Here is a 25,579-nt window from a genome sequence, read left to right as displayed (position 1 = left end):
CCATCCTTGATTTTTGCTTCTCAAAAGTAAGCACTTTAAATTATTTCATCTAAAAACAAAAAAAGAAAAAAAACAAACAAAAAATAATTTCATCTATAATCAATTATGACTTCATAACTGTTATCCTAGTTGAATCATTGTATGCTGTGATTATGTTTATTTTACAACTTTTTGTTTTCTTGAGGGTAATAATTACCTCACTTTTGCATTGCTTTATATTTTATGCAGAATTCATCTGCTCATCCCTGAATTTTCCATCAGAAGTGTAAAATGCAGTAGGTTACACTAGATGATCTAATCCTCCCTCCCACCCTCCCCTTTGCATCATCACTCCTAGAACCCTCTCATCTTCTGCTCCAGTCTAGGCTGACTGTTCTCGAGTCTTCTTGCATAGTTGGCATCATGGTATTACCAGTACCTCTTTCCACTGTGGAGTCTAATACAGTCCCCTGATTTTCTGCCTTCCTGTTAGTCATATCCTTCATTTTAGTAGAGCATAGACACCCAGATTCTTTTTTTTAAAGATACCTCTTACAAGCGGTATCATATTATAATTATCTTTGTCTGGGATGAAACCCATGTCCTCTGTATCGCCAGGAGGATTCTTGTCCACTGTATCACAAGCGAAGTCCCAGATTCTTTTTTTTTTTAAAGGCACCTATGTTCAGTAAATGTTACCTGAGCTCTTTTCCTTTGCATATCTAATTTTCTTCAGCTGCAAGCCTCTGAAGGCCAGTGTTTGATTACATTCCAGCACTTGGCCCAGAACCTTGCAATTAATTATCACTAAAAACGACTGGGATATTGAGGTTTGATTACTGAAAGCTGGGGCTCGGCTCTATAAGTGGCCACTGTATCCATGGCTGCCTCATAGAAACAGAACTGTGTTCTGATCTTCTCTATTATGGAAACTTGGGTGCAGGCCAGACAGCTGGGCCATTTATTGAGGGAGGAGGCAGGAAAGAAGGGTTGTTACTAATTCAGGGTTTAACCTGGATATTGAACAAACATATGGAGTGACTGCAAGATATTTTGTGATTCCCTTTAACCACTAACTCTTAAAGAAACTGATCTGAAAATGTAACCTGGAAGTGGGCTTCTTATTTGGTACTTTCAAAGAAATCTGGAAGCTTGGGAACTAGTAAAGGCAAACCAAATATACCACAGCTTCCCATATACTGTGTAATCAGGGATAGCTCAAGACAATTTCATTTTACCAAGGCCCATATTTGTAGTAGAAGTGAACTCCATTCAAAGAAAAAATATCTCTAGTTTCATTGGCCACTTTCCTTTGATCACCAAGAAATGCACTGCTCTGAGAATGCATTACAGGACTGTTCTCTCCCATTCATTAGTCATCCAAACAATAATATCTCTGTGTTACAGGTTCCTTATCTGTATAAATAGGGTTATAGTAGTACCTACTTCATGGGGTGTGAGATACTACATACAGTGCTTTCAACAGTGCCCAGTTAGCACTTAATAAATACTAGCTATTATGATTATTGTTTTAAATGCATAGCTGAATTCAGTAGAATGTGAGGAAAATCCCAAGAGACCTAAATCTAAGAGTGAAAACAACATCTAATAGTGGAAACCAATGTTGGAACTTACAAGAAACAGGGCCAGGGAGGAAGCTATGTTGTATTATATTAGTCCTGATATCTTTTAGGGAAAGTAGATGAGGCCTTGGGCTTCTTTAGAATAGGGAGACCCTAAGTTAGGGTAGAATTAAGACCTCATATATAATTAGGACTCGTCAAAGGGCTTTACCCTCAGTGTAGGAATGGACTGGGAAAAATTTTGTCCACTGACATGGAGAGATGAAATGAAGTTCTTTAATCTCATCTGGGTTTTAAATAGGTTCTTAATGAGAAAGAAAGAAGAAGTCTCTTTGAGAATTTTAAACTATAAATCTTTATTCAACTAAATTTGGGACCTAGAGTTTATACCATATATTTAGTTTTAAGAGCTGATTCTAGGTTGTAAAGAACTCTGACAGATTTGTCCAAAACAAATTCAAAGAGATTTTAAAGATGTACCTTCAAATCAGGCAGCACAATATTCCTATGAAGCCGCACTAGTGGGGAGTTTATAGTACAAAATGATAGACTATACATGGAAGCAGGCCACCATAAATGAAAATCAATAGAAAAAAGGAACAGTAAGATTAGATCCCTATGAACTTAAAAGTAGCATTATGAATAAAAACCATAAAATAAGTATATTTAAAGTGAATAAAAATGTAAATGAAGATTAAAATGAGAGAACAGAAAATGTTTAATTTTAAAAGATCAGGCATATTTTTAAAAAATGCCAATTAGAATTTAAGGAATTAAATACATTGCAACATTGAATTTGAAAACTCAGTAGTCAGGTTATATAGTAGAGCCGTAGACAAGGCTAGAAAAATTTTATCTAAAGTGCAGCACAGAGATGGAAAAGGTGTAAAATATGAATGAGAACTAAGAAATACAGAGGATACAATAACAGGGTCCAATATAGAAAACAGAGAAATGGGGAAAAGGCAGTATTTAGAGATAATGACTGAGACCAGAATTGATTAGAAACCAAAACAACATCATGAAGCACAAAAGATAGAAATAAGTCTCCATCTAGATACACTGCAGTAAAATTTCAGAACCAAAACCAGACAGAGGTCTTAAAAGAACTAGAGAACCCTGAATAATTCACAAAAACTAAAGGAGCTCCTATGAATGAGTTCAGCAAGGACATTTACCTAAGGAAATTGAAAACATAATGTACACACAACCACACAGCTATTCATAACAACGTCATTTAAAATAGCTAAAAAATAGAAACCACCCAAGTGTCCATCAGTTTATGAATGGATGAATAAAATGTTTGTATATTCTTCAGACAATAGAGTACTATTCAGTCATAAAAAGAAATGAAGAACTGACAAATACTTCATTGTGGATGAAACGTGCTAAGTAGAAGAAGCCAGAGTCAAGGCCACATGACATATGATTCCATTCATGTGAAATATCTAGAACAGGTGGAATCCGTAGGGACAGAAGTTCTTTGGTGGTTGCCTGGGAAGAGGGTTAGGAAAGATGGGAATGGAGAGTGACTGCTTTATGGTACAGGGATTCTTTTGGGGTAATGAGAATATTCTGGAATTAGCAGTGGTGGTTGCACACTTGCGAGTGTATTAAAAACCACTGAATTGTACACTTTCAAAGGTTGAATTCTGTAATATGTGTAAGTAAGTAAGTGAAAGTCACTCAGTCATGTATGACTTTGTGTGACCCTATCGATTATATAGTCCATGGAATTCTCCAGGCAAGAATACTGGAGTTGGTAGCTGTTCCCTTCTCCAAGGGATCTTCCCAACCCAGGGATCAAAACAGATCTCCTGCATTGCAGGCGGATTCCTTATCAGCTGAGCCAGCAGGGAAGCTGTGAGATGTGAATTATATCTAAAAAAAATTGTGGTTTAAAAGAAAAGCAGCCAGAGAGAAAAGAAAAATTAACTACAAGGGAACAACAATCTTGAGAGCAAGCTTCTCAGCAGCAATAACAGGAGCCATAAGACAATGGACTATCTTTAAGGTGTTGAGAAAAAAGGTACTCTCAATAAGAGGTTGTAGAATTCCATACTTGTGGAAGTCATTGAGAAAACTAAAGCCATCTTCAGACAGACAATGAAATTGAGAAGGTTTATCAATATCAGATTTTCAGTGAAGTAATTGCAAAGAAAAGAAGAAAGAAGAAAGTTGTGAGATCCAGGAGGGAATGCTGACCAAAGAAATTGGAAATATGAGTAAATCAATGCAAGCAGTTACTGTATGAAACAGTAATTACTAATTTGGTATTGTAAAAGCAAGATAGACCTGAAGGACTGGACCAAATAACATGTATATTAGAAGGGGCAAGGAGAACTGGAGTTAAGATCTAATTTTGTTCAGAAGGGAGGGTTGAGATGCCAACTATCCTTAGACCTAAGACTTAGACTCCTATTAAGACAAGAATGCCTATTAAAATTTAGTAACAATAACTGTGTTTTAAAAATGTATAATTTCCAAACCAGTAGAGTAGGAGTTAAAAAGTACTTTATTAATCCAAGGAGAGCTGCCATCCCCCAAAAAGGCAGAACAAGGGGGATTCTTGGGGCAGGTCACAGTGTTGCGCAGGGAAATGTGGAAGGTGACATTGGAGGAGGTAAGGGGTATTTGCCATCATATAGGTGGAGGAAGGGCGTTCCAAGTGGAGGGAACAGTTGGTGCAGTGGTCCTAGTAGCTTGGTGTCTTCATGTGAAGTTAGCAGCCTTTGCGAGGTTTTGGGCAAATGAGTGAAATCATCTGATTTATGTTTTAAAAGGATCACAGTGGCTGCTTGTGTTGAGAACAGCCTGGCAATAGGAGACAGGAGTAAATTAGAGAGGCTAGTTAGGAGGCTGTTGAAATAATACAGGCAGAAGACAAATAGTGGATTTATCTTCAAGCAGCACCCTTTGTTGACCAAGAGAGCATGCCTTTTCTCCCACTCTAGCTTCTTGGGACTTCCTTGGTAGCTCAGCTGGCAAAGAATCTGCCTGCAGTGCAGGAGATCTGGGTTCGATCCCTCGGTTGGGAAGATCCCCGGGAGACGGGAACAGCTACCCAGTCTAGTATTCTGGCCTGGGGAATTCCATGGACTGTATAGTCCATGGGGTCGCAAAGAGTCAGACACGACTGAGTGACTTTTACTTTACTAGCTTCTTAATCTTTACAGGGACATCATCCTAGTTGTTACTCTGAAATACCACCTAGAAGTGCATGACCTTAAATGGTTCCAGACTCTTGTCTATTTTATTGATCACAGTTAATGAAGCAGAAGTGGTCTTTTCCACACTCTTAATTCAGAAAGGAAATAGCCATGTAGTAGTCAATTCATTACCGAGTATTTAGATCCCTAACAGCAGCTGGACTTCTGGAACTGAGAGGCTGGAGATTAGAGGCACTGAGGGGTCTGCAACCACGTATCCTACTGTATATTCCTTCAAACTGGGAAACAGACTTCCTAAATATTTGATTTGAGTACCTGCTAGTTGCTGAGGGAAAGGATTTTTGAAGGCTGGGAAGTCTCCAAATATGGTCACAGTTCAGCAGTTTCACAGAGCTTGCACAGGGTGCCTTAGTACTTGCTCCCACTATCCATGGTGGGGTGACCATGGTGAAGCAAGTAGTAAGATAAAGTACCAGACCTTGCTGTGAGTGACCAAGTGACTGGCATGGTAGTGGGCAGCAGTCTGGTTTAACCCACTCCTTGCAATGGGCAGCACAGCATCAGCTCAGGGGCTTCCAGGTTACCTTCCATCAGTTGAGAGTTGGTGTGGCTGACTCTGTAAACATCCAGTACCTTAATCTTCTGGAATGGAAAAATGAAGACCCGCCCTTTAGCTTCTAGGATCCTGGGGAAGTGGCCACTGCTTGCTGAAATGGAAAAATTAGGCAGTTCTTGCTTTGGAACTCAGCTGAGTCATGACGTCCGTACCAGAGTGTCTGACCTTTTTTTTCTTCCCCTGGCAGCTGTTGCAGATTTGCCAAGTGAGATTATATGTACCTTCATAAAAAGGCGTGTGGCCTAGAAATGTGATCTTTAGTGTTTTGAATCTAATTCAGATTTTAATAAGACCATGACAAATGAAATGAGAATCAATTGTCTGTCCCTGCCATTTCAAGAGATCTTTGTTTTCACACAAGAGAAGTTTGGACATAGTGGTTGGATATACTTTACAAATATCAGATGTCCTCTTTTATTGTAATTCTTGTAACAAATTATACTCATCCATTCATCCACTTAACAGATTTATTGAGAGTCTGCCACGTGTCAGACAGAGTTCTCAGCACTGCGGAATATAGCAATAAACAAAGTTGGTGCAGACCCCTGATCTCATAGAGCTTAAGATTCTAAGACAGAAAACAGAATGAATGTGAAATGCATAGTATGTTAGGTAACAGCAAGTGCTGTTGAGGAAAATATATCAGGAAAGGAGGAGAAGAGTATTTGGGAGGGTGGATGTTACCATTTTAAATAGAATGGTCAAAGGAAAATCCATTCAGAAGACTGTACTTGAGCAAAGACCTGAAAGAGGAGGGAGTAAGTCATGGGGAAAGGAAGCCTCCTTTGGGAAAGCCCTGAGGCAGTGGTGTACTTGGCATGTTCTAAGAGAAGTGAGGAGGCACATGTGGCTGAAGTTGAGTGAGCACGAAGGACAGAGGTAATGGAGATCCAGGCCATGTACAGCTTGTTGGCCACTGTAAGAGCATTGACTTTTACTCTCACTGAGACAGAGAGAATTTTAAGCAGAAAAGTGACTTTGATATTATTTACATTAAAAAATATATAACTTTATTAAAGTGTGGTTGAAATATAATAGGCTGTACATATTTAAAATGTACAATTTGGAGCTTCCCTGCTGGACCACTGGTTGAGACTCCACCTTGTAGTGTAGGGGACATGGGTTTGACCTCTGGTCTGGGAACTAAGATCCCACATGCCATGGAGCAACTCAGCCCATGAACCACAACTACTGAGTTTGCATGCCCTGGAACCTGTGTGCCACAGTTAGAGAGCCTGTGCACCTCAGTGAAAGATCCCACATAGTGTAAGTAAGATTCTGCTTACCCAAACTAAGACCCGATGGAGCCAAATAAATAATAAATACAAATGAATGGGGCAATTTGATGGATCTTGATATATGTATGCGTCTCTGAAACCATTTGTACAATAAACATTCAAGACAGTAAACATATCTACAGCTCCCGGATATCCTTATGCTTCATTATAATACGTCCCCTGCCTTTGGTCAGGAAGCCTGTTATCTGTTGTCTGTCCCTATAGGTTAATGTTTTCTTGAATTTTATGTAAATGGAATTGTTCAGTATGTACTCTTTTATGTCTGGCTTCTTGATTTCAGCATAATTATTTTGAGATTCATTTATTGTGTGTATCAATAGCTCATACCTTTTTATGCTGAGTAGTAGTCCATTGTATGGATATGTTATGATTTGTTTATCTGTTAGTGAATATTTGAGGTGATTTCTAGCTTTTTGGCTATCACAAGTAATAAACAGCATATGGTCGGGTCCTGCTCTTTTACCCAATCTATCAGTCTTTGTTTTAGCTGAATATATATTTAGAACATTTGCATTTTATGAGATTATTAATGTAATTGATGAAGGTGAGAAAGGAGAGTGAAAAAATTGGCTTAAAGCTGAGCATTCAGAAAACTAAGATCATGACATCAGGTCCCATCACTTCATGGCAAATAGATGGGGAAACAGTGGAAACAGTGGCTGACTTTTTTTTCCTGGGCTCCAAAATCACTACAGATGGTGATTGCAGCCATGAAATTAAAAGACGCTTACTCCTTGAAAGGAAAGTTATGACCAACCTAGACAGCATATTAAAAAGCAGAGACATTACTTTGTCAAGAAAGGTCTGTCTAGTCAAGGCTATGGTTTTTCCAGTGGTCATGTATGGATGTGAGAGTTGGACTATAAAGAAGGCTGAGCACCGAAGAATTGATGCTTCTGAACTATGGTGTTGGAGAAGACTTTTGAGGGTCCCTTGGACTGCAAGGAAATCCAACCAGTCAGTTCATCCTAAAGGAGATCAGTCCTGGGTGTTCATTGGTAGGACTGATTTTGAAGCTGAAATTCCAATACTTTGGCCACCTGATGGGAAGAGCCGACTCATTTGAAAAGACCCTGATGAGATTGAGGGCAGGAGGAGAAGGGAATAACAGAGGATGAGATGGTTGGATGGCATCACCGACTTAATGGACATGGGTTTGGGTGAATTCCGGGAGTTGGTGATGGACAGGGAGGCCTGGTGTGCTGTGGTTCATGGGGTCGCAAAGAGTCTGACACGATTGAGCGACTGAACTGAATGTAATTGGATTTAAATCTATCCTCTTGCTTATCGTTTTCTGTTTGGCCCAGCTATACTTGTTCTTTTTCTGCTTTCCTTTAAGTAAGTAAGTGTTAGTCACTCAGTCGTGACTGACTCTTTGTGACCCCATGGACTGCAGCCCACCAGGCTCCTCTGTCCATGAGATTTTCCAGGCTAGGATACTGGAGTGGGTTGCCATTTTCTTCTCCAGAGGATCTTTCCAACCCAGAGATTGAACCCAGGTCTCCTGTACTGCAGGCAGATTCTTTACCTACTGAGCTACTGTGAGTCCATTTTATTTCCTTTATTGGCTGATTAACTATCAGTTCAGTTCAGTTCAGTCACTCAGTCATGTCTGACTCTGCGACCTCATGGACTGCAGCTCTCCAGGCTTCCCTGTCCATCACCAACTCCTGGAGCTTGCTCAGACTCATGTCCATCAAGTCAGTGATGCCATCCTCTGTTGTCACCTTCTCCTCCTGCCTTCAATCTTCCCCTATATCAGGGTCTTTTCCAATGAATCAGTTTTTCACATCAGGTGGCCAAAGTTTTGGAGCTTCAGCATCAGTCCTTCCAATGAATATTCAGGGTTGATTTCCTTTAGGATTGACTGGTTTGATCTCCTTGCAGTCAAAGGGACTCTCAAGAGTCTTCTCCAACACCACACTTCAAAAGCATTAATTCTTCGATGCTCAGCTTTCTTTATGATCCAACTCTCACATCCATACTTGGCTCCTGAAAAAAACCATAGCTTTGACTATACGACCTTTGTTGGCAAAGTAATGTCTCTGCTTTTTAACATGTCTAGGTTTGTTTTTCTTCCAAGGGGCAAGCTTTTTTTAATTTCATAGCTGCAGGTACCATCTGCAGTGATTTTGGAGCCCAAGAAATTTAGGAGCCCGACTTCTATACTTTATTTTTCTTTTGCACTACTTGTGTTAGTGTTTAAAATGTAAAATTTTAACTTCTAGTTTATCTTATGGTAGTATTACACCTGTTCATACTTAATGTAAGAGCCTCACAGTAGTATATTTCCATTCTCCCCTCCCAGCCTTGCTGCTATGGCTATCCTGCTTGCATTTTATATCTACATATGTTATAACCTAGACAGCATATTAAAAAGCAGAGACATCACTTTGCTGACAAAGGTCCAAATACTTGAAGCTATGGTTTTTCCAATAGTCATGTATGGATGTGAGAGTTGGACCATAAAGAAGACTAAGCACTAAAGAATTGATGCTTTCAAAGTGTGGTACTGGAGAAGACTTGAGAGTCCCTTGGACTGCAAGGAGATCAAACCAGTCAATCCTACAGAAAACCAACCCTGAATACTCACTGGAAGGACTTATGCTGAAGCTAAAGCTCTAATACTTTGGCCACCTGATGCGAAGAGCCAAGTCATCGGAAAAGACCCTAATGCCAGGAAAAGTTGAAGGCAGGAGGAGAAAGGGGTGACAGAGAATGAGACGGTTGTATGGCATCACTGAGTCAATGGACATGAGTTTGAGCAACTCCAGGAGATAGTGAAGGACAGAGAAGCCTGGCGTGTTGTAGTCCATGGAGTCACAAAGAGGCAGACACAACTGAGCAGCTGGACAACAGCAACGAACAACAGTGTTGTAAACCCCACAGTAAATTATTGTGTTTCCATTAAAATTCAAGAAGAGATTTGGGTTTTTTTGTTTGTTTTTTTGGCTATGCCCAGAGACTTTTGGGGAATTTTAGTTTCTCAATCAGGGATTGAACCTGTGCCTCTTGCAGTGGAAGCGCAGAATCCTAACCACTGGACTGCTAGGGAAGTCTCAAGAAGAGATTTTAAAAATAAAAAAAGAAAAACGGTTTATGTTTATCATTTTTGGTGCTTTTCTTTGTGTAGATCCAGATTTCCATCTAGTATAATCCTCCTTCTGCTTCCTATAGTGCAGATCTGTTGATAATGAGTTATTTCAGCTTTTGTGTGTCTGAAAAATCTTTATTTGGACTACCTTTTTTGAAAGATATTTTCACTTGGTATTGAATTCTAGGTTCAGTGCTTTAAGACATTTCTTCACTGTCTTCTGGCTTGCATCCTTTTCCAAGCAGAAGTTTGTTGTCATTGTTATCTTTATTCTATTGTGTTATGTAATTTTTCTATCTGGCAGCTCTTAAGATTTTATCATCAGTTTTAAGTAATTTGATTGTGATATGCTTTGGATGCTTTTCTTCATGTTTCTTGTACTTGGGGTTCATTGAGCCAGTTAGATCTGTGAGTTTATAATTGTCAAATTTGGAAAATTTTCAGCAGATATTTCTGCAAATATTTTTTCTGTTTCTACCCCCCTCCCTTTCAGGGATTAATGACACAGTGGTTGGCAGAAGTTATTGCACAGCTCCCTGGTGCTCTTTCCATTTAAAAGTTCTCTTTTCTCTGTCACTGACACATGTATATTACCATATGTAAAATAGATGACCAGTGCAAGTTCGATGCATGAAGCAGGGCACTCAAAGCCGGTGCGCTGGGACAACTCAGAGGGATAGGGTGGGGAAGAAGGTGGAAGGGGGGTTCAGGATGAGGGGGACACATGTATACCCATGACTGATTCATGTCGATGTATGGCAGAAACCACAATATTGTAAAGTAATTAGCCTCCAATTAAAATAAATAAATTTTTAAAAATAAAAAAAGTTCTTTTTTCTCTGTTTCATTTTGCATAGTTTTTTTCTCACTGTATCTAGGATTGAGAATCTTTCTTCTGCAGTGCTTTATCTCCTGTTAATGCCATCCTGTTTAATTTTCATCTGAGACTCTTAATCTCTGGAAGTCCTATTTGGATTTTTAAAAGTATCATCCATAATCTCTCCTTAATATGCTTACACTTTCCTGTGCCTCACTGAAAATATAGAGGCTTCCCCGTTGGTCCAGTGGTTAAGAATCTGCCTCCAGTGCAAGGGATGTGGGTTCGATCCTTGGTTGGGAAACTAAGATCCCATTTGCTGCATGGCAGCTAAACCTGCACATCTCAGGTAGAGAATCCTGCGTGTCCCAACGAAGATCCACACAGCTAAAAATAAACAAATTTTTAAAAATAAAAAAAGTATGTTTAGAAAATAATGGAATATAGTTATAATGATTTTGTTATTTCTCTTCTGATTCTGTGTGTACCGTCTCTGGGTTTGTTATTTCTACTCTCCCCCACCCCCACACACCACATCATGGGTCATATTTCCCCCCTTTTCCCATGCCTAGTAATTTTTATTATGTACCAATCACTGAATTTGACTTTGTATGACAGATTTTTTTTTTTTTTTGCTTCTTTCAGTATATATTTGAGCCTTATTCTGGGACACAATTAAATTACTTGGAAATAATTTGATCTTTTAAGGATTGCTTTTGAACTTTGTTAAGGTTAGCATTTGGGACTAATTCTTCCTAGCTAATGTCCCGTGAATAACCAGGTTTCCCCCCTCTGTATGGTGGAAACACAAACTGTTCCCAACCCTGTTTGAATACCAGGGAGTGATTCCGCCTGCTCTTTTTCTTAGGGAGGTTTCCTCAACCCCCAGGTTCTGTGCAGGCCATCTTCTCCCTGTGCTGTTGTGGGCATGTCTTTCCAGGTAGTAAGCTCAGGCAGTTGTAGGACTCACCTTGTTTGTTTCCCTTCTCTTTAAGTGATCACTGTCCTACACTGCTTGTTGTCTAATGTCTGAAAGCTGTTTCATTTTTTCGTCCTGCTTGGAAGAATAAAAGAGAATTCACACAAAACCACATTCGAGCTCATGGTTCTTACGGAATGGGTAGAACTGAGTAAGTTAAAGAGGGAGGGCATACCTGTTGAAGAAGGTAGTGTGAGCCCTAGTACAAGAGACCTTAGGTATCTTTCTGCTCAAGATCCCCTCGGTCCAAATAAGCTTTCTAAGGGTTAATGTGATTTCATATGTACCTTCCATAAAATATGACAAACCTAGACAGAGTATTAAAAACCAGAGACAACATTTTGCCAACAAAGGTCCATCTAGTCAAAGCTATGGTTGAACTGAACTGAACTGATAGTTAATAAGCCAATAAAGGAAATAAAATGGACTCACAGTAGATTTGACCAGAAGGGGACTTTCTGGGGTAATAGAATCACTGTCTTTTGTTTTGGATGTATTATATAAATGTGTACAGTTGTCAGGGCTCATTGAACAGAACACCTAATTGAATATAAATTGAATCCCAATTTGTTTTTTAGAAGAGGAAGTTATAACCGTTGAATGGTGTTGAGAGGTTACATAAGACAAGGACTGAGAATTGACTTTGTTAGTGATGACCTTGATAACAGACAAGAAGGATGTTGGTTGTCTAGTCTAGAGTGGGTTAAACAGAGAATAGGAGGGCCTTCCCTTTTGGCTCAGTGGTAAAGGAGTCACTTCCCAATATGGGAGATGAGTTCGATCCCTAATCAGGGAAGATCCCACATGTCTTGGAGCAACTAAGACTATGATCTGCAGCAAGAGAGGCCACTGCAATGAGAAGCCCAGGTACCACAGCTGGAGAGTGCCCCTCCTCCTTCTCCACAACTGGAGAAAAACCTGCACAGCAACAAAGACCCAGCACAGCCAAAAATAATTTTTTTTTAGAGATAATAGGAAATGAGATATGAGGATAACAAGTACAGAATCCCTCCATGGACTTTTTCCCAAACAGGGGAGCAAAGTTGGGAGAGGTCTAAGAAAGTTTTTATTCTAATTTTCTTGATGTGTAAGAAATGACAGCCTGTTTTTATGATGATGAGAATGACCCAATAGGATGTAGAAATTCATGTTACAGGAGACGGAAGACAGTGGAGGTATAGACTTCTTGAATAGGGAGTCAGGGAATTGACTTTCATAGCAACATGGTCTTCTGCTGCTGTTGATGGGAAAGTCAGTATATGTATACAGATTTAGGCTGATAGATTTTTAAAAAATATTTATTATTTATTTTTTACTGAGTCAGATCTTAGTTGCAACATTCAGGATCTTTTGTTGTGACACACGGGCTCCAGCTGTGGCATGCGGACTCCAGAGCACATAGGCTCAGTAGTTGTGGCATGTGGGCTTAGTTGCCCCACGCATGTGGGATCTTAGTTCCCTGACCAGGGATCAAACTTGTGTCCCCTGCATTGGAAGGTGGATTCTTAACCACTGGACCACCAGGAAATTCTCCAGGCTAGTAAGATTTTTGGAGCAGAAATATATAGTACTTCTTTTTGTTTTAATTCTTTTTACCCCTAGTTGAATAAAAAGCCAAGTCAGCAGATGAGGATAGGATTTGGGGAAGGGAAGAAGTACTGGAGGTTTGTGGAGAAGATGTAAATTAGTCTTGAGATGTAAGTTGTCTTGGAGAAAGAGTGCATTACCTAAGTAGATTTAGTATGGATCCACTTGATATTTATCATCATAAACATAAAGAAACACCAGCCAGCATGATTTTGGATTTTTCTTCATTCACCATCAGCCGCCCAAGTGCAGTTGCAAAATAGATGGAAAGTTGGGTTTGAAAAGATTGGAATTTTCACCAGGACTGTGGTGTCCTAGGGGATAGCAAGGTTTCAGTTAGAGCCAGAATTGAAACTGAATGTTGAGAAAATAAGTTAAGGTTATAGTTTGCTGGTGACAGACTGAGTTCAGGGAGACATGGTGTAAGCTTTCTTTTTTTCTTTTTCTTTTTTTTAAGATCAAGGAGTAGAGGGAGGCTGTGTCAAATTAGAGATGGAAGACTTGGGCCTTTGGTGGTAACAGGGGGTAATAAGGGCATGTGAGATATGATCGGATGATTCCTGATGGTTTCTTAGGGACAGGTATGTGTCATTTCTACTCACAATCTCTTGAGATTGATCACAATCCTTCCAGCAATTCCTTATCACATTTCTAATAGTTCTTTACAGCAGTCTGGCAGCCCTACAGAGTCTGGCTGCAGTCTATATCCATAGCTTCTATAACCTACTTTTTTCCTTGTCATTTTCCCCTCCTACCACCTACTTGTGTTCTTTGCTGTTTCTTAAACATTCTGTCTCTTCATATCAATGTTTACTGCCATTTGAGGATAGAGATTTTCTTTTGTTCGCTACAGCTTCCCTTGCACCTGGAATGGTGCCTAGTGTGCACTTGATGTTCAGTAAATATTTGTTTGAAAGAAAGTGAAAATAAAGTCCCTCAGTCGTGTCCAGCTCTTTGCAACCCCATGGACTGTATGTAGCCTGCCAGGCTCCTCCGTCCATAGGATTTTCCAGGCCAGAGTACTGGAGTGGGTTGCCATTTCCTTCTCCAGGGCATCTTCCCGACCCAGGGAATGAACCCGGGTCTCCTGCATTATGGGCAGACGCTTTACCACCTGAGCAACCAGGGAAGCTCTAAATATTGCTTTTGATGAATATAAATGACCAGGCTTCTTTAATCCCTTTAAAAGATGGGCTAACTTTCAAATAAATTTACATACACTTTACAATAACAGGTTGAGCATGAAATGACTCTTCAACATGATTTGACTTTGTCCAAGCACAAGAAAAATCCTCAGGCATTAAAATGTAAAGGAAAGCCAAGTTTGTAGAAGGAACCCAGCCCTGCTCTGAAATTTATGGTGAAATGAGACTATTAATTAATTGATTAAGCAGTTTTTCAAAGATAAATTTCATAGATTTAATAATTTCATTTTTATGGCAAGAACATTACTTTTTTTGAGAGATGAGAATATTTATGGCTTGTGTTTTTTGTTTTCTGAATCAAACTTGGAGTGGTCACTCTTCATTAGGTACCATTTAGTGCATGGTTATGACATTTAGGGAACTCCTTGGATATTTGCTTGGGAAGCAAAACCTGCACATTGGAAAAGTGCAGTGGCAATACAAGATAAAAATCAAGGCAGTGACAAAAGTTATTGCAAGATGGAACACAATAAATTATGAAATCTCACTGTGCAAATAGTAATTGCTAACCCAGTTCCAAGTATTATACTGCTCAGCTCATGAAATGATGTGACTTTGTCTCTCGATGGCCACTCAAGTTCTGTGGGCCCATGATGCAACCCTGTTATAACTGACATTTGTGTTTTCCTTGCAGCTGTCGGACAAGTAACCGCAAGAGTTTGATTGTGACCTCTAGTACGTCACCTACACTACCACGGCCACACTCACCACTCCATGGCCACACAGGTGAGTGCTTAAAGATTAAGAAAGGTGGAATAAAAGAGTGGTCACAGATGCCCAATTTCCTTCCTCTTCTCACTGCATGAGGTTCATCATGTTATAATATATTGTTTCTTCAGTTGGCTGACTGAAGCAGACAGAACTCATGGGCATGCTTTCTATGGGAGAGTATGTTCAGTCTGTTTTTGACTCTTAGTTATTTCTTGCCTTGACCTGTCAATATTACTTTTGGCTTGTGCATGTCTTGGGTCCACCCCTGTTCTGGTGTGTTGAGAGTGTGTTATGACTCCAGTCATCTGGGACCATGTGATGAGGGCTCCATTAACATTTTGTCCTACCTTGCCCAAGAGTTAGGGATCACACAGATGGTTTTCTGCCTCATAGGACTCTTAATAACTTTCCCTCTGTTAGAACAGGAGTCAACAGTAGTGAGAGAACTGGTTGTTACATGTTGACATTTGCTTCAGTTCCAGTATGTGGAATCACTGATCTCATGCATTCAAACTCAGCTTCATCTGGAATATGGACTCTTCTAGGCAGTGTAAGGACTGATGTACTTGTGTCTGACTAAGGAATGTATAAAAATTATGAGGCAGATGACCTCATTGGAGTTAGCCATGTGTTTTAGTCTAGACATGTATTCTTAAATCGCAGGAGAGTCAGACCAGAGGACTCAGCTTTTTGGAAGGAGTTTTTGCTCTGCTACACTGTTCACTGCTATTCTGCTTACAGTGGAAGTTCTAGACCTGGGGATAATGAAAATAGAGCAGGCTTGGACCCATAGGAAGCCATTGCTGCCTGGATTTGACAATCTACAGGCCTTGTCTTTGGGCAATAAGAAGGTACCAAAGTAGTGAAACAGTATAGCATTAAACCAAACAAGACAGGTCTGTTCCACTTGAGTTTGTCTCCTTGCTGATGTTTACTGTGTCTTTGGAGAGTGACTGTGTGGATGAATGAGGAATAGTTGTTTGAGCACCCTAAGAATCGGGTGATTCTGAAACTGATCTGTGTCCTTGAGATAAGGGTCTCACTTTATCAGACTCACTCAGATCCAGCAATTAAGTGTGCTCATGACCCTTTTCCAAGAATCAGTAGAATTCTCAATTACTATACTAACCCAAATATGAGAAGACACCACCAAGAGCACAGGCAGACCCAGGGAACTAGATCTACTTGGCTTTTAAAGCAGATCTCTCATTGTGCTTAGGGACTTTTCCCTCAAAATGAACTGGGCTACGTGTTAGCTCAGATAGTGCATTCTAACCATGAACTTTGTAAAAACTCAGCATATATCTGACTTGGACTTTTCTTCATGTGGAAATTAATTTAGCACTTCCAAACCTTGAACATGGTATCACAATTGTAATGTGAATGCCAGGCAGTAATTGCTACTTACAGCTTTTCTCTAATATGGTTATCTCTTTGTTTAGATTCCTGACAGTTTAGGACTAAATCTTCCCTACTCAGGGACTTTGATTGAGAACATCATCTGGCCTTTTCAGCCTGCCTGGATCTGCAGACTCTAGCTTTATGTTAATACATATAACATGCTTAGTACATGCTTAGTACTCCATAAATGTTAGCTGTCATCATCATCTCTCTTAAATACTGCAGAAAATCTAGGTAGGCCTCAGATCCAGGGAGGAAGAACTGATATAAAAGCCCAGTTCATGACTGTGGACTCTGTACTTAACCAAATGTTGAGAAAGCTCAAACTTCATATCGGATAAATTCTAAAATCTTATACATCCTGATATTTGGATCCACAGAATATTCTAAGACTTTATTTTCACTTTAAAGTCTGGAATATGTTAAACAATATGGGGTCTATTGATTTGAAAGTAGGTTCATTTCATGCAGTTTAGTTCAGTATTAAATATTTACTAGGTGACAGAAGATGACATGGTTGGATGGCATCACTGACATGAGTTTGACCAAACTCAGGGACATAGTGAAGCTGGCTTGCTACAGTTCATGGGGTCACAAATAGTTGGACACAACTTAGCAACTGAACAACAACAACATAACTAGATTATAACTATAGTAAGGTTAATTAAGTAGGCACTTAGCCTTTCTGGAAGTGGGACCTTTCTAGTTCATTGTGTTTTTTTTCTTTTAATTAATAAACTTTTTTTTAGAGCAGTTTTAGATTCATGGTAAAACTGAGCAGATTGTAGAGAGTTCCCATATACCCTGTCCCCACACATGTAACCACCTCCCACACCATCAATATCCAGCACCAGAATAGTACATTTGTTACAACTGTTGAACCTGCATTGTCACATCATTATTACCCAAAACCCATAGTTTACATTAGGGTTCGTTCTTTGTGTGCATTATATGAGTTTTGACAAATGTATGGTGACATATATCTACCATTGTAGTATCATACAGAGTAGTTTTACTGCCCTAAAAGTCCTCTGTGTCCCATGTGTTCATCACTCTGTACCCCAACTCCTGACATTCACTAATCTTTTCACTGTCTCCATAGTTTTGCCTTTTCCAAAATGTCATGTAATTGGAATCATATAGTATGTAGCCTCTTCAGATTGGTTCATTTCTCTTAGTAATATGCATTTAGCTTTCTTCCATATCTTATCATGGCTTGACAGATCATTTCTTTTTAGTGCTGAATAATAGTCCATTGTCTGGATATACCACTCTCACAGGTTTTCATGTGTACATAAATTTTCAGTTCATTTGGTTAAATACAAAGGAGGATGATTGCTAGATTGTATGGTTAAGGGTAGTTTTATAAAGTGGCTGAACCATTTTGACATTCCCACCAGCAACAAATGAGAATTTCAGTTGCTCTACATAAACTTTCCAACTTGTGGTGTTGTCAGTGTTTTATAATTTGGCCATTCTAATACATTTATAATAGTACCTTGTTGTTTCAATTTGCTTATCCCTAGTGATACATGGTAATGAAGATTTTTTCATATGCTTACTTGCCATCTATGTGTCTTCATTGATGATGTGTCTTTTCACATCTTTTGCCTGCTTTTTAATCAGGTTGTTTATTTTCTTATTGTTGAGTTTTAAGTGGATTTTTGTATGTTTTGGATAACAGTCCTTTATCAGATGTCTCTTGCAAGTATTAATATTTGTGGCTTGCTTTCTCCTCTTGCAGAGTAGAAGTTTTTCATTTTACTCTAGACCAGCTTATCAATTACTTATTTCACAGATTGTACATCTGGTGTTGCATCTAAAATGCCATTGTCCTGTCTCAGGTCATCAAGGTTTTGTCCTATGTTATATTCTAGGAGTGTGGTTTTGTGTTTTATGATTAGGTCTGTGATCCATTTTGAGTTAATTTTTATGAGGATTTGCATCTATTCTTTTTTTTCAGGTGGCTGTCCAGTCATTACAGCACTATTTGTTAGGAAGAATGTCTTTTTTCTGTTGTATTACTTTTGCTCCTTTGTCAAGCATTAGTTAATTATATTATTCTGGGTCTGTTTCTGGCTCTATTCTATTCAATTAATCTATTTGTTCTTCCTCTAACATCACACAGTTTTGACCACTGTAGCTTTAGAGTAAGTCCTGAGTTTGGTAATATCAGTCTTCCAACTCTGTTCTTCTTCAGTATTGAGTTGGATATTCTGGATCTTTTGCCTCTGCATATAAAATTTAGAATCAGTTTCTCTATCCATAAAGTAATTTGCTGAGACTTTGATTGTGTTTGTATTGAATCTACAGATCAAGTTGTGAAGAACTGACATCTTGACAGTGTTGAGTCTTCCTATCCGTGAACGTGGAAACTCTCTACATTTAAGTAGTTCTTCTTTGATATCTTTCATCTGAGTTTTTAAATTTTCCTCATGTAGACCTTGTACATCTATAACTTGTTAGATTTATACCTAACTATTTCATTTTGTTGAAGAGCTGGTTTGGTGGTGGTGAATTCTCTCAGCTTTTGCTTGTCTGTAAAGCTTTTGAGTTCTCCTTCATATCTGAATGAGATCTTTGCTGGGTAGAGTAATCTAGGTTGTAGGTTATTCTCTTTCATTACTTTAAGTATGTCCTGCCATTCCCTTCTGGCCTGAAGGGTTTCTATTGATAGATCAGCTGTTATCCTTATGGGAATCCCTTTGTGTGTTATTTGTTGTTTCTCCCTTGCTGCTTTTAATATTTGTTCTTTGTGTTTGATCTTTGTTAATTTGATTAATATGTGTCTTGGGGTGTTTCGCCTTGGGTTTATCCTGTTTGGGACTCTCTGGGTTTCTTGAACTTGGTTGGCTATTTCCTTCCCCATTTTAGGAAAGTTTTCAGCAATTATCTCCTCGAGTATCTTCTCATGGCCTTTCTTTTTGTCTTCTTCTTCTGGGACTCCTATGATTCGAATGTTGGGGCGTTTCACATAGTCCCAGAGGTCCCTGAGGTTGTCCTCATTTTTTTTTATTCTTTTTTCTTTTTTCCTCTCTGCTTCATTTATTTCCACCATTTTATCTTCTAAGTCACTTATCCTATCTTCTGTCTCTGTTATTCTACTCATGGTTCCCTCCAGAGTGTTTTTGATCTCATTTATTTCATTATTAATTTTTAATTGATTTTTTTTTATTTCTTCTAGGTCCTTGTTAAACATTTCTTGCATCTTCTCAATCTTTGTCTCCAGGCTATTTATTTGTAACTCCATTTTGTTTTCAAGATTTTGGATCATTTTTATTATCATTATTCTAAATTCTTTTTCAGGTAGATTCCCTATTTCCTCCTCTTTTGTTTGACTTGGTGGGCTTTTTTCATGTTCCTTTAGCTGTTGGGTATTTCTCTGCCTTTTCATCATGTTTAGATTGCTGTGTCTGGAGTGGGCTTTCTGTATTCTTGTGATTTGAGGTTCCTTTTTATTGTGGAGGTTTCACCCAGTGGGTGGGGTTGGACGATTGTTTTGTCAAGGTTTCCTGGTTAGGGAAGCTTGTGTCAGCGTTCTGGTGCGTGGAATTGGATTTCTTCTCTCTGGAGTGCAATGGAGTGTCCAGTAATGAGCTTTGCGATGGGTCTCTGTGTTAAGTGTGACTTTGGAGAGCCTGTATGTTGACACTCAGGTCTATGTTCCTGCGTTGCTAAAGAATTTGCGTGGTATGTCTTGTACTGGAGCTTATTGGCTCTTGGGTGGTGGTTGGTTTTGGTGTAGGTATGGAAGCTTTTGGATGGTCTCTTATTCCTTAATGTTCCGTGTGGTCAGGAGTTTTCTGGTTTTCTCAGGATTTGGGCTCAATTCTCCTGCCTCTGGATTTCAGTTTTATTCTTCTAATAGTCTCAAGGCTTCTCCAACTATACAGTACTGATAATAAAACTTCTAGGTTAATGGTGAAAAGATTCTCCACCGTGAGAGACAACCAGAGAGGTTCACAGAGTTACATGAAGAATAGGAGAGGGAGGAAGGAGATAGAGGTGAGCAGGAGGAGAAAAGGGGGACTCAAGAGGAGAGAGACAGATCTACGCAGTTATCTGTTCCCAAAGTGTTCTCTGTGGCCCAGACACCCACAAAGATTCACAGAGTTGGACTGGGAAGAGAAGGGGAATGAAGGAAGTAGAGGTGTTCTGAGGGAGAATAACAAAGATTGAAAATCTAGTGTAGAGGTTAGACTCTTTGAAATACAATCTTTAAAAACAAAAACACAAAAAAATTTAGAACTGTATATGAAGTTCAGTTTAAAAAATAGGGTTTCTCTCTCTCTTTTTTTTTTTTTTTTTTTGTGGCTATAGTGAAATGAAAATGAAAGTTAAGGAATAATAGAGGAGTATTAGAGGACTCTAAAAGGAAATAGGAGATAAAAACAAGAAAAAGAAAAAAAGAAAAGAAAAAAAAAAAATTTTTTTTTTCCCCCCAAATAAAAAAATCGTAAAAATATATGAAAATGAAAGTTGAGGAGTAATGGGGGAGTAATAGGGAATTATAAAAGAAAATGAAAGAGAAAAAATAAAAAATTTAAAAAAAAAAAAAAAAGAAAGGGAAAGAAAAAGAAAAAAAAATTTTTTTTTTTAATTAAAAAAAAATGTACATATATATCTAGGAATTTCTCTGAGGTTGTTGCGGTCAGCGTAGGATCAGTTCAATTTCAGATAGCTCCTCTTTCCAGCTTACACTTCTCGATATCTGTAGGCCCCTTCCTGTGTAGTCGGTGTTACCTTCAGGGATTTTAATCTGTTGCACCGGTCCTTTCTGAAGCGGTTCCCTTTGTTTATTTGGCTTCTGTTTGCTGTCTCTTTGGTGTCTAATTTCCGCTCTGACACAGGCGGGCGGAGGTGATCTCTTATTTAGGTTCTCTAGTTCAGTTCAGTCCTGCTACAGGGAGGGCGGGGCGCTGCAGACAGATACCGCTCTGTGTGGATAGCGCTCACCGTGTTCCGGCCACACTGGGTTTGCCCCACTCACGGGTGGCTGTGCTTTCGCCGTCTACACTGCTCAGGCTCCCGGCTGCTCTATATGGAGCGGGCCCTGCGTTGAGTGCGGTTCCAGTTTTCGGGTACTCCACAAAAGCGCAGATTCGGTTGCTCCTGCGTTTTGTGCCTTCCCCGGCCTGAGCGGTTCAAGCAGCCAGAGGCTTGGGCGCACTCTCCCGGGTGCAGCGCGCCTTTACCCTCCGCGGCGAGCGGCCCAGGCAGCCAGAGGCTTGGGCGTATTCTCCCTAGGTGCGGCGCGCCTTTTCCCTCCGAGGCGAGCGGCCCAGGCAGCCAGAGGCTTGGGCGTATTCTCCCTAGGTGCGGCGCGCCTTTTCCCTCCGCGGCGAGCGGCCCAGGCAGCCAGAGGTTTGGGCGCCCTCTCTTCCCGGGTACGGCGCGCTTTTTCCCTCCGCGGCCCCAGCACGCACCGCCAGTCGGGTCTCAGGAAGTCTTTAGCTAGAACCCGGAGGCCTGTTTGCAGTGTGGGAGGGGGTGGCTTCTCAGGGGCTGAGTTTGCCCTTTTCCCCTCCCCCCTGCCTCCTACCTCCAGCGGGGATGGGCCGGCTCTTCTCTGGAGATTCTCAGTCCCTTTGTTTTGCGAACCGCCGGCAGTGTGTTCGGGCCGGTTAATTTTGTCCCTTGCTATCCCACAGTTTAAAAAAGCTCCCTCCGATTGCTCTCAGGGTCTTCGGGCCGGTCCTCACCCTAAGCAATGCCGCCCGCTCCTCTCCGTTCCGCCCCCGCTTGTTGCTGGCGGGTACGGGCGTCTGGGGTACTTTTCTGCTGGGAGTTGCTTTTAGGCACGTAATCTGTGGGCCTTGTTTAATTTTTCCTCCCAGTTACAGTGCCGAAAACTTCCCCCAGTCCCGCCAGTGAGAGGGTTTCCTGGTGATTGGAAACTTCCTCTATTAAGACTCCCTTCCCGGGACGGGTCTCCGTCCGTAGCTCTTTCGACTCCCTTATTGTCGTTTATATTTTGTCCTACCTCCCTTCGAAGACAATGGGCTGCTTTTCTGGGCTCCTGATGTCCTCTGCTAGCGATCAGAAGTTCTTTTGTGAAATTTGCTCAGCATTCAAATGTTCTTTTGATGAATTTGTAGGAGAGAAAGTGGTCTCTCCGTCCTATTCCTCCGCCATCTTGGCTCCTCCCCCCTCTAACTATTTCATTTTGGAGGTGCTAATGTGATTGGTAATATTTTAAGTTTCAAATTCCACTTGTTCATTGATGGTATAAAGTGTTGACTTTTGTACATTAACCTTGTATCCTGCAACTTTGATACAATCACTTAACTTGTTTCAGAAGGATTTTTGTTGATTTTTCCCCCCAGATTTTCTACATAAGCCATTATGTCATCTGTGAACAAAGACAGTTTTTATACTTTCTTCCTTCCCAGTCTGTATACTTTGTAACTCCTTTTTTTTAGCTTATTGTATTAGCTGGAACTTCCAGTATGATGTTGAAAAGCAGTGGTGAGAAGATATAGTCATGCCATTTTTCTGATTTTGGCAGAAAACCTTGAAGTTTATAATCATTAAGTATCAATGTTAAAAAAAAAAAGTATCAGTGTTAGCTGTACATTTTTGTAGATGTTCTTCATCAAATTGAGGAACTTCCCTTCCATTCCTAATTTATTGAAAGATTTTTTTTATAGATGGATTTTAGACTTTGTCAAATGCTTTTTCTGATCTGTTGATGTGATCATTTGATTTTGCTCCTTTAGCTATTGGTATAATGGTTTACATTAATTGATTTTCAAATATTGAACTAGCTTTGCATACCTAGCATTAAAACCCTCTTAGTTATGGTGTATAATTTTTTTTATGCATTGTTGGATTGGATTTGTTAATATTTTGCAGAGGATTTTATTTCCATGTTTATGAGAGATACTGGTCTTTAGTTTTCTTTTCTTATAATGTCTTTGCCTGGTTTTGGTGTTTGGGTAATGATGGCCTCATAGAATAAGTTAGAAAGTATTCCCTCCACTTCTGTCTTCTTGAAAAGATTGTGGAGAATTGGTATAATTTCTGTTTGAATGTTTGATGGAATTCACAAGTGAACCTATCTGGGACCTGCTGCTTTCGGTTTTAGAAGATTATTAATTATTGATTAAAGTTTAATAGTTATAAGCCTATCCAGATTGTCTGTTTCTTCTTATGTGAGATTTGGCAGATTCGTCTTTAAGTAATTGGTGTATTTAAATCTGGGTATCAAATTTGTGGGCATGAGTTGTGCATAATTTTCCTTTATTATCCTCTTAATGCCCATGGAATCTGTAGTAATAAAGCATCTATTCTGATGTTAGTGACGTGTGTCTTCTCTATTTTCTCCATTAGTTAGCCTGGCTAGATGCATGTCCATTTTGTGGATCTTATCAAAGAACCAGTTTTTTGTTTTGTTGATTTTCTCTATTGATTTCCTGTTTCCAATTTCATTGATTTCTGCTCCAGTATTTTTTCTTTTCATCTGCTTATGTTAAATTTAATTTGCTCTTTTTCTGGCTTCTTAAGGTGGAGGCTTAGGTGATTAATCTTAAATCTTCCTTAATTAATCAAGATTCAATTTTTTATTTTTGGCTACAGCATGCAGCTTGGGCATGTAGGATTTTAGTTCTCTGACCAGAGATTGAATGCACGCTCCCTGCATTGTAAGTGTGGAGTCTTAATCACTGGACTGCCAGAGAAGTCCCAAGATTCAATTTTTAAAGGTTATATTCCATTTACAGTTACTATGAAGTATTGTCTATATTCCCCCATGTTGTACAATACATCCTTGTAGCATATCTTTTTTTTATTCAGCCACATCATGCATCATAAGGGGTCTTAGTTCCCCTACCAGGGATCAAACCCATGTTCCCTGCAGTGGAAGCCCAGAGTCTTAACCACAGATTGCCAGGGAAATCCCTCTTGTAGCCTGTCTTATTTCCAGTAGTGTGTACCTCACACTCCCTCACCCCATTGCACAAACTTGGTAAGTTGTAGTTTCATTTTTATTTACTTAAAAATACTTTAAAATTTCTGTTGAGATTTCTTCTTGGACCTGTGTGTTATTTTGAACTGTGTTGTTTAATCTTCAAATATTTGGAGGTTTTCCCAGTTGTCTTTCTGTTTATTGATTACTAGTTTAATTCTACTGTGATCTGAAAGCAGATGGGTGAATTCTTTTCAATTAAATTTGTTGTTGTTGTTGTTCAGTCGATAAGTTGTGTCTGACTCTTTGCACCTCATGGACTGCAGCACACCAGGCCTCCTTGTCCCTCACCATCTCCTGAAATTTGCCCAAGTCCATGTTCATTGAGTCAGTGATGCTGTCCACCCATCTCATACTCTGCTGTCTTCTTCTCCTTTTGCCTTCAATTTTTTCCAGCATCAGGGTCTTTTCCAATGAGTCTGCTCTTTGTATCAGGTGGCCAAATAATTGTAGCTTCAGCTTTAACATTAGTCCTTCCAATGAATACTCAGGGTTGATTTCATTTAGAATTGACTGGTTTGATCTCCTTGTTGTCCAAGGAACACTGAAGAGTCTTCTCCAGCACCATAATTCAAAAGCATCAATTCTTCAGTGCTCACTCTTTTTTATGGTCCAATTCTCATATCCGTACATGACTACTGGAAAAACTGTAGCTTTGACTAGACAGACCTTTTTGGCAAAGTGTTGTCTCTGCTTTTTAAAACACTGTCTAGGTTTGTCATCACTTTCTTTCCAAAAAATAAGTGTCTTCTAATTTCATGGCTACAGTCACCATCTCAGTGATGTTGGATCCCAAGAAGAGAAAATCTGTCACTGCTTCTACTTTTTCCCCTTCTATTTGCCATGAATAATGGGACTGGATGTCATGATCTTAGTTTTTTAATGTTGAGTTTTAAGCCAGCTTTATCATTCTCCTCTTTCACCCTCATCAAGAAGCTCTTATAGTTCCTCTTTGCCTTCTGCCATTTCAGTGGTATCATCTGCAAATCTGAGGTTGCTGGTATTTCTCCCGGCAATCTTGATTCCAGCTTGTAAGTCATCCAGCCTGGCATTTTGCATGATGTACTCTGCATATAAGTTAAATAAACAGGGTAACAATATACAGCCTTGCCATACTCCTTTCCCAATTTTGAATCAGTCACTTGTTTCATGTAAGGTTCTAACTGTTGCTTC

At 39.6% G+C, this 25,579-nt stretch overlaps 1 protein-coding gene across 6 annotated transcripts in view; it reads left to right on the top strand.

Moving 5' to 3' along the window:
- MAST2 (microtubule associated serine/threonine kinase 2) overlaps positions 1-25,579 on the top strand; it is a 204,066-nt gene that overhangs the window by 126,264 nt on the left and 52,223 nt on the right. For 5 of the 6 annotated variants that reach the window (XM_070468227.1, XM_070468226.1, XM_070468225.1 and 2 more), the window contains one exon: positions 14,963-15,054. In XM_070468227.1, coding sequence (XP_070324328.1) covers positions 14,963-15,054 — 92 coding nt within the window. Of the gene's footprint in view, positions 1-6,142; positions 6,228-14,962; positions 15,055-25,579 lie in introns of those variants that run through there. The other variant, XM_020877117.2, reaches the window with a different exon arrangement.

This window comes from Odocoileus virginianus, chromosome 5 (assembly GCF_023699985.2).
Source record: "Odocoileus virginianus isolate 20LAN1187 ecotype Illinois chromosome 5, Ovbor_1.2, whole genome shotgun sequence".
NCBI classification, from domain to species: domain Eukaryota; kingdom Metazoa; phylum Chordata; class Mammalia; order Artiodactyla; family Cervidae; genus Odocoileus; species Odocoileus virginianus.
Note: the sequence above shows the minus strand (reverse complement) of the source record. Positions and strands in the feature narration are given on the sequence as shown.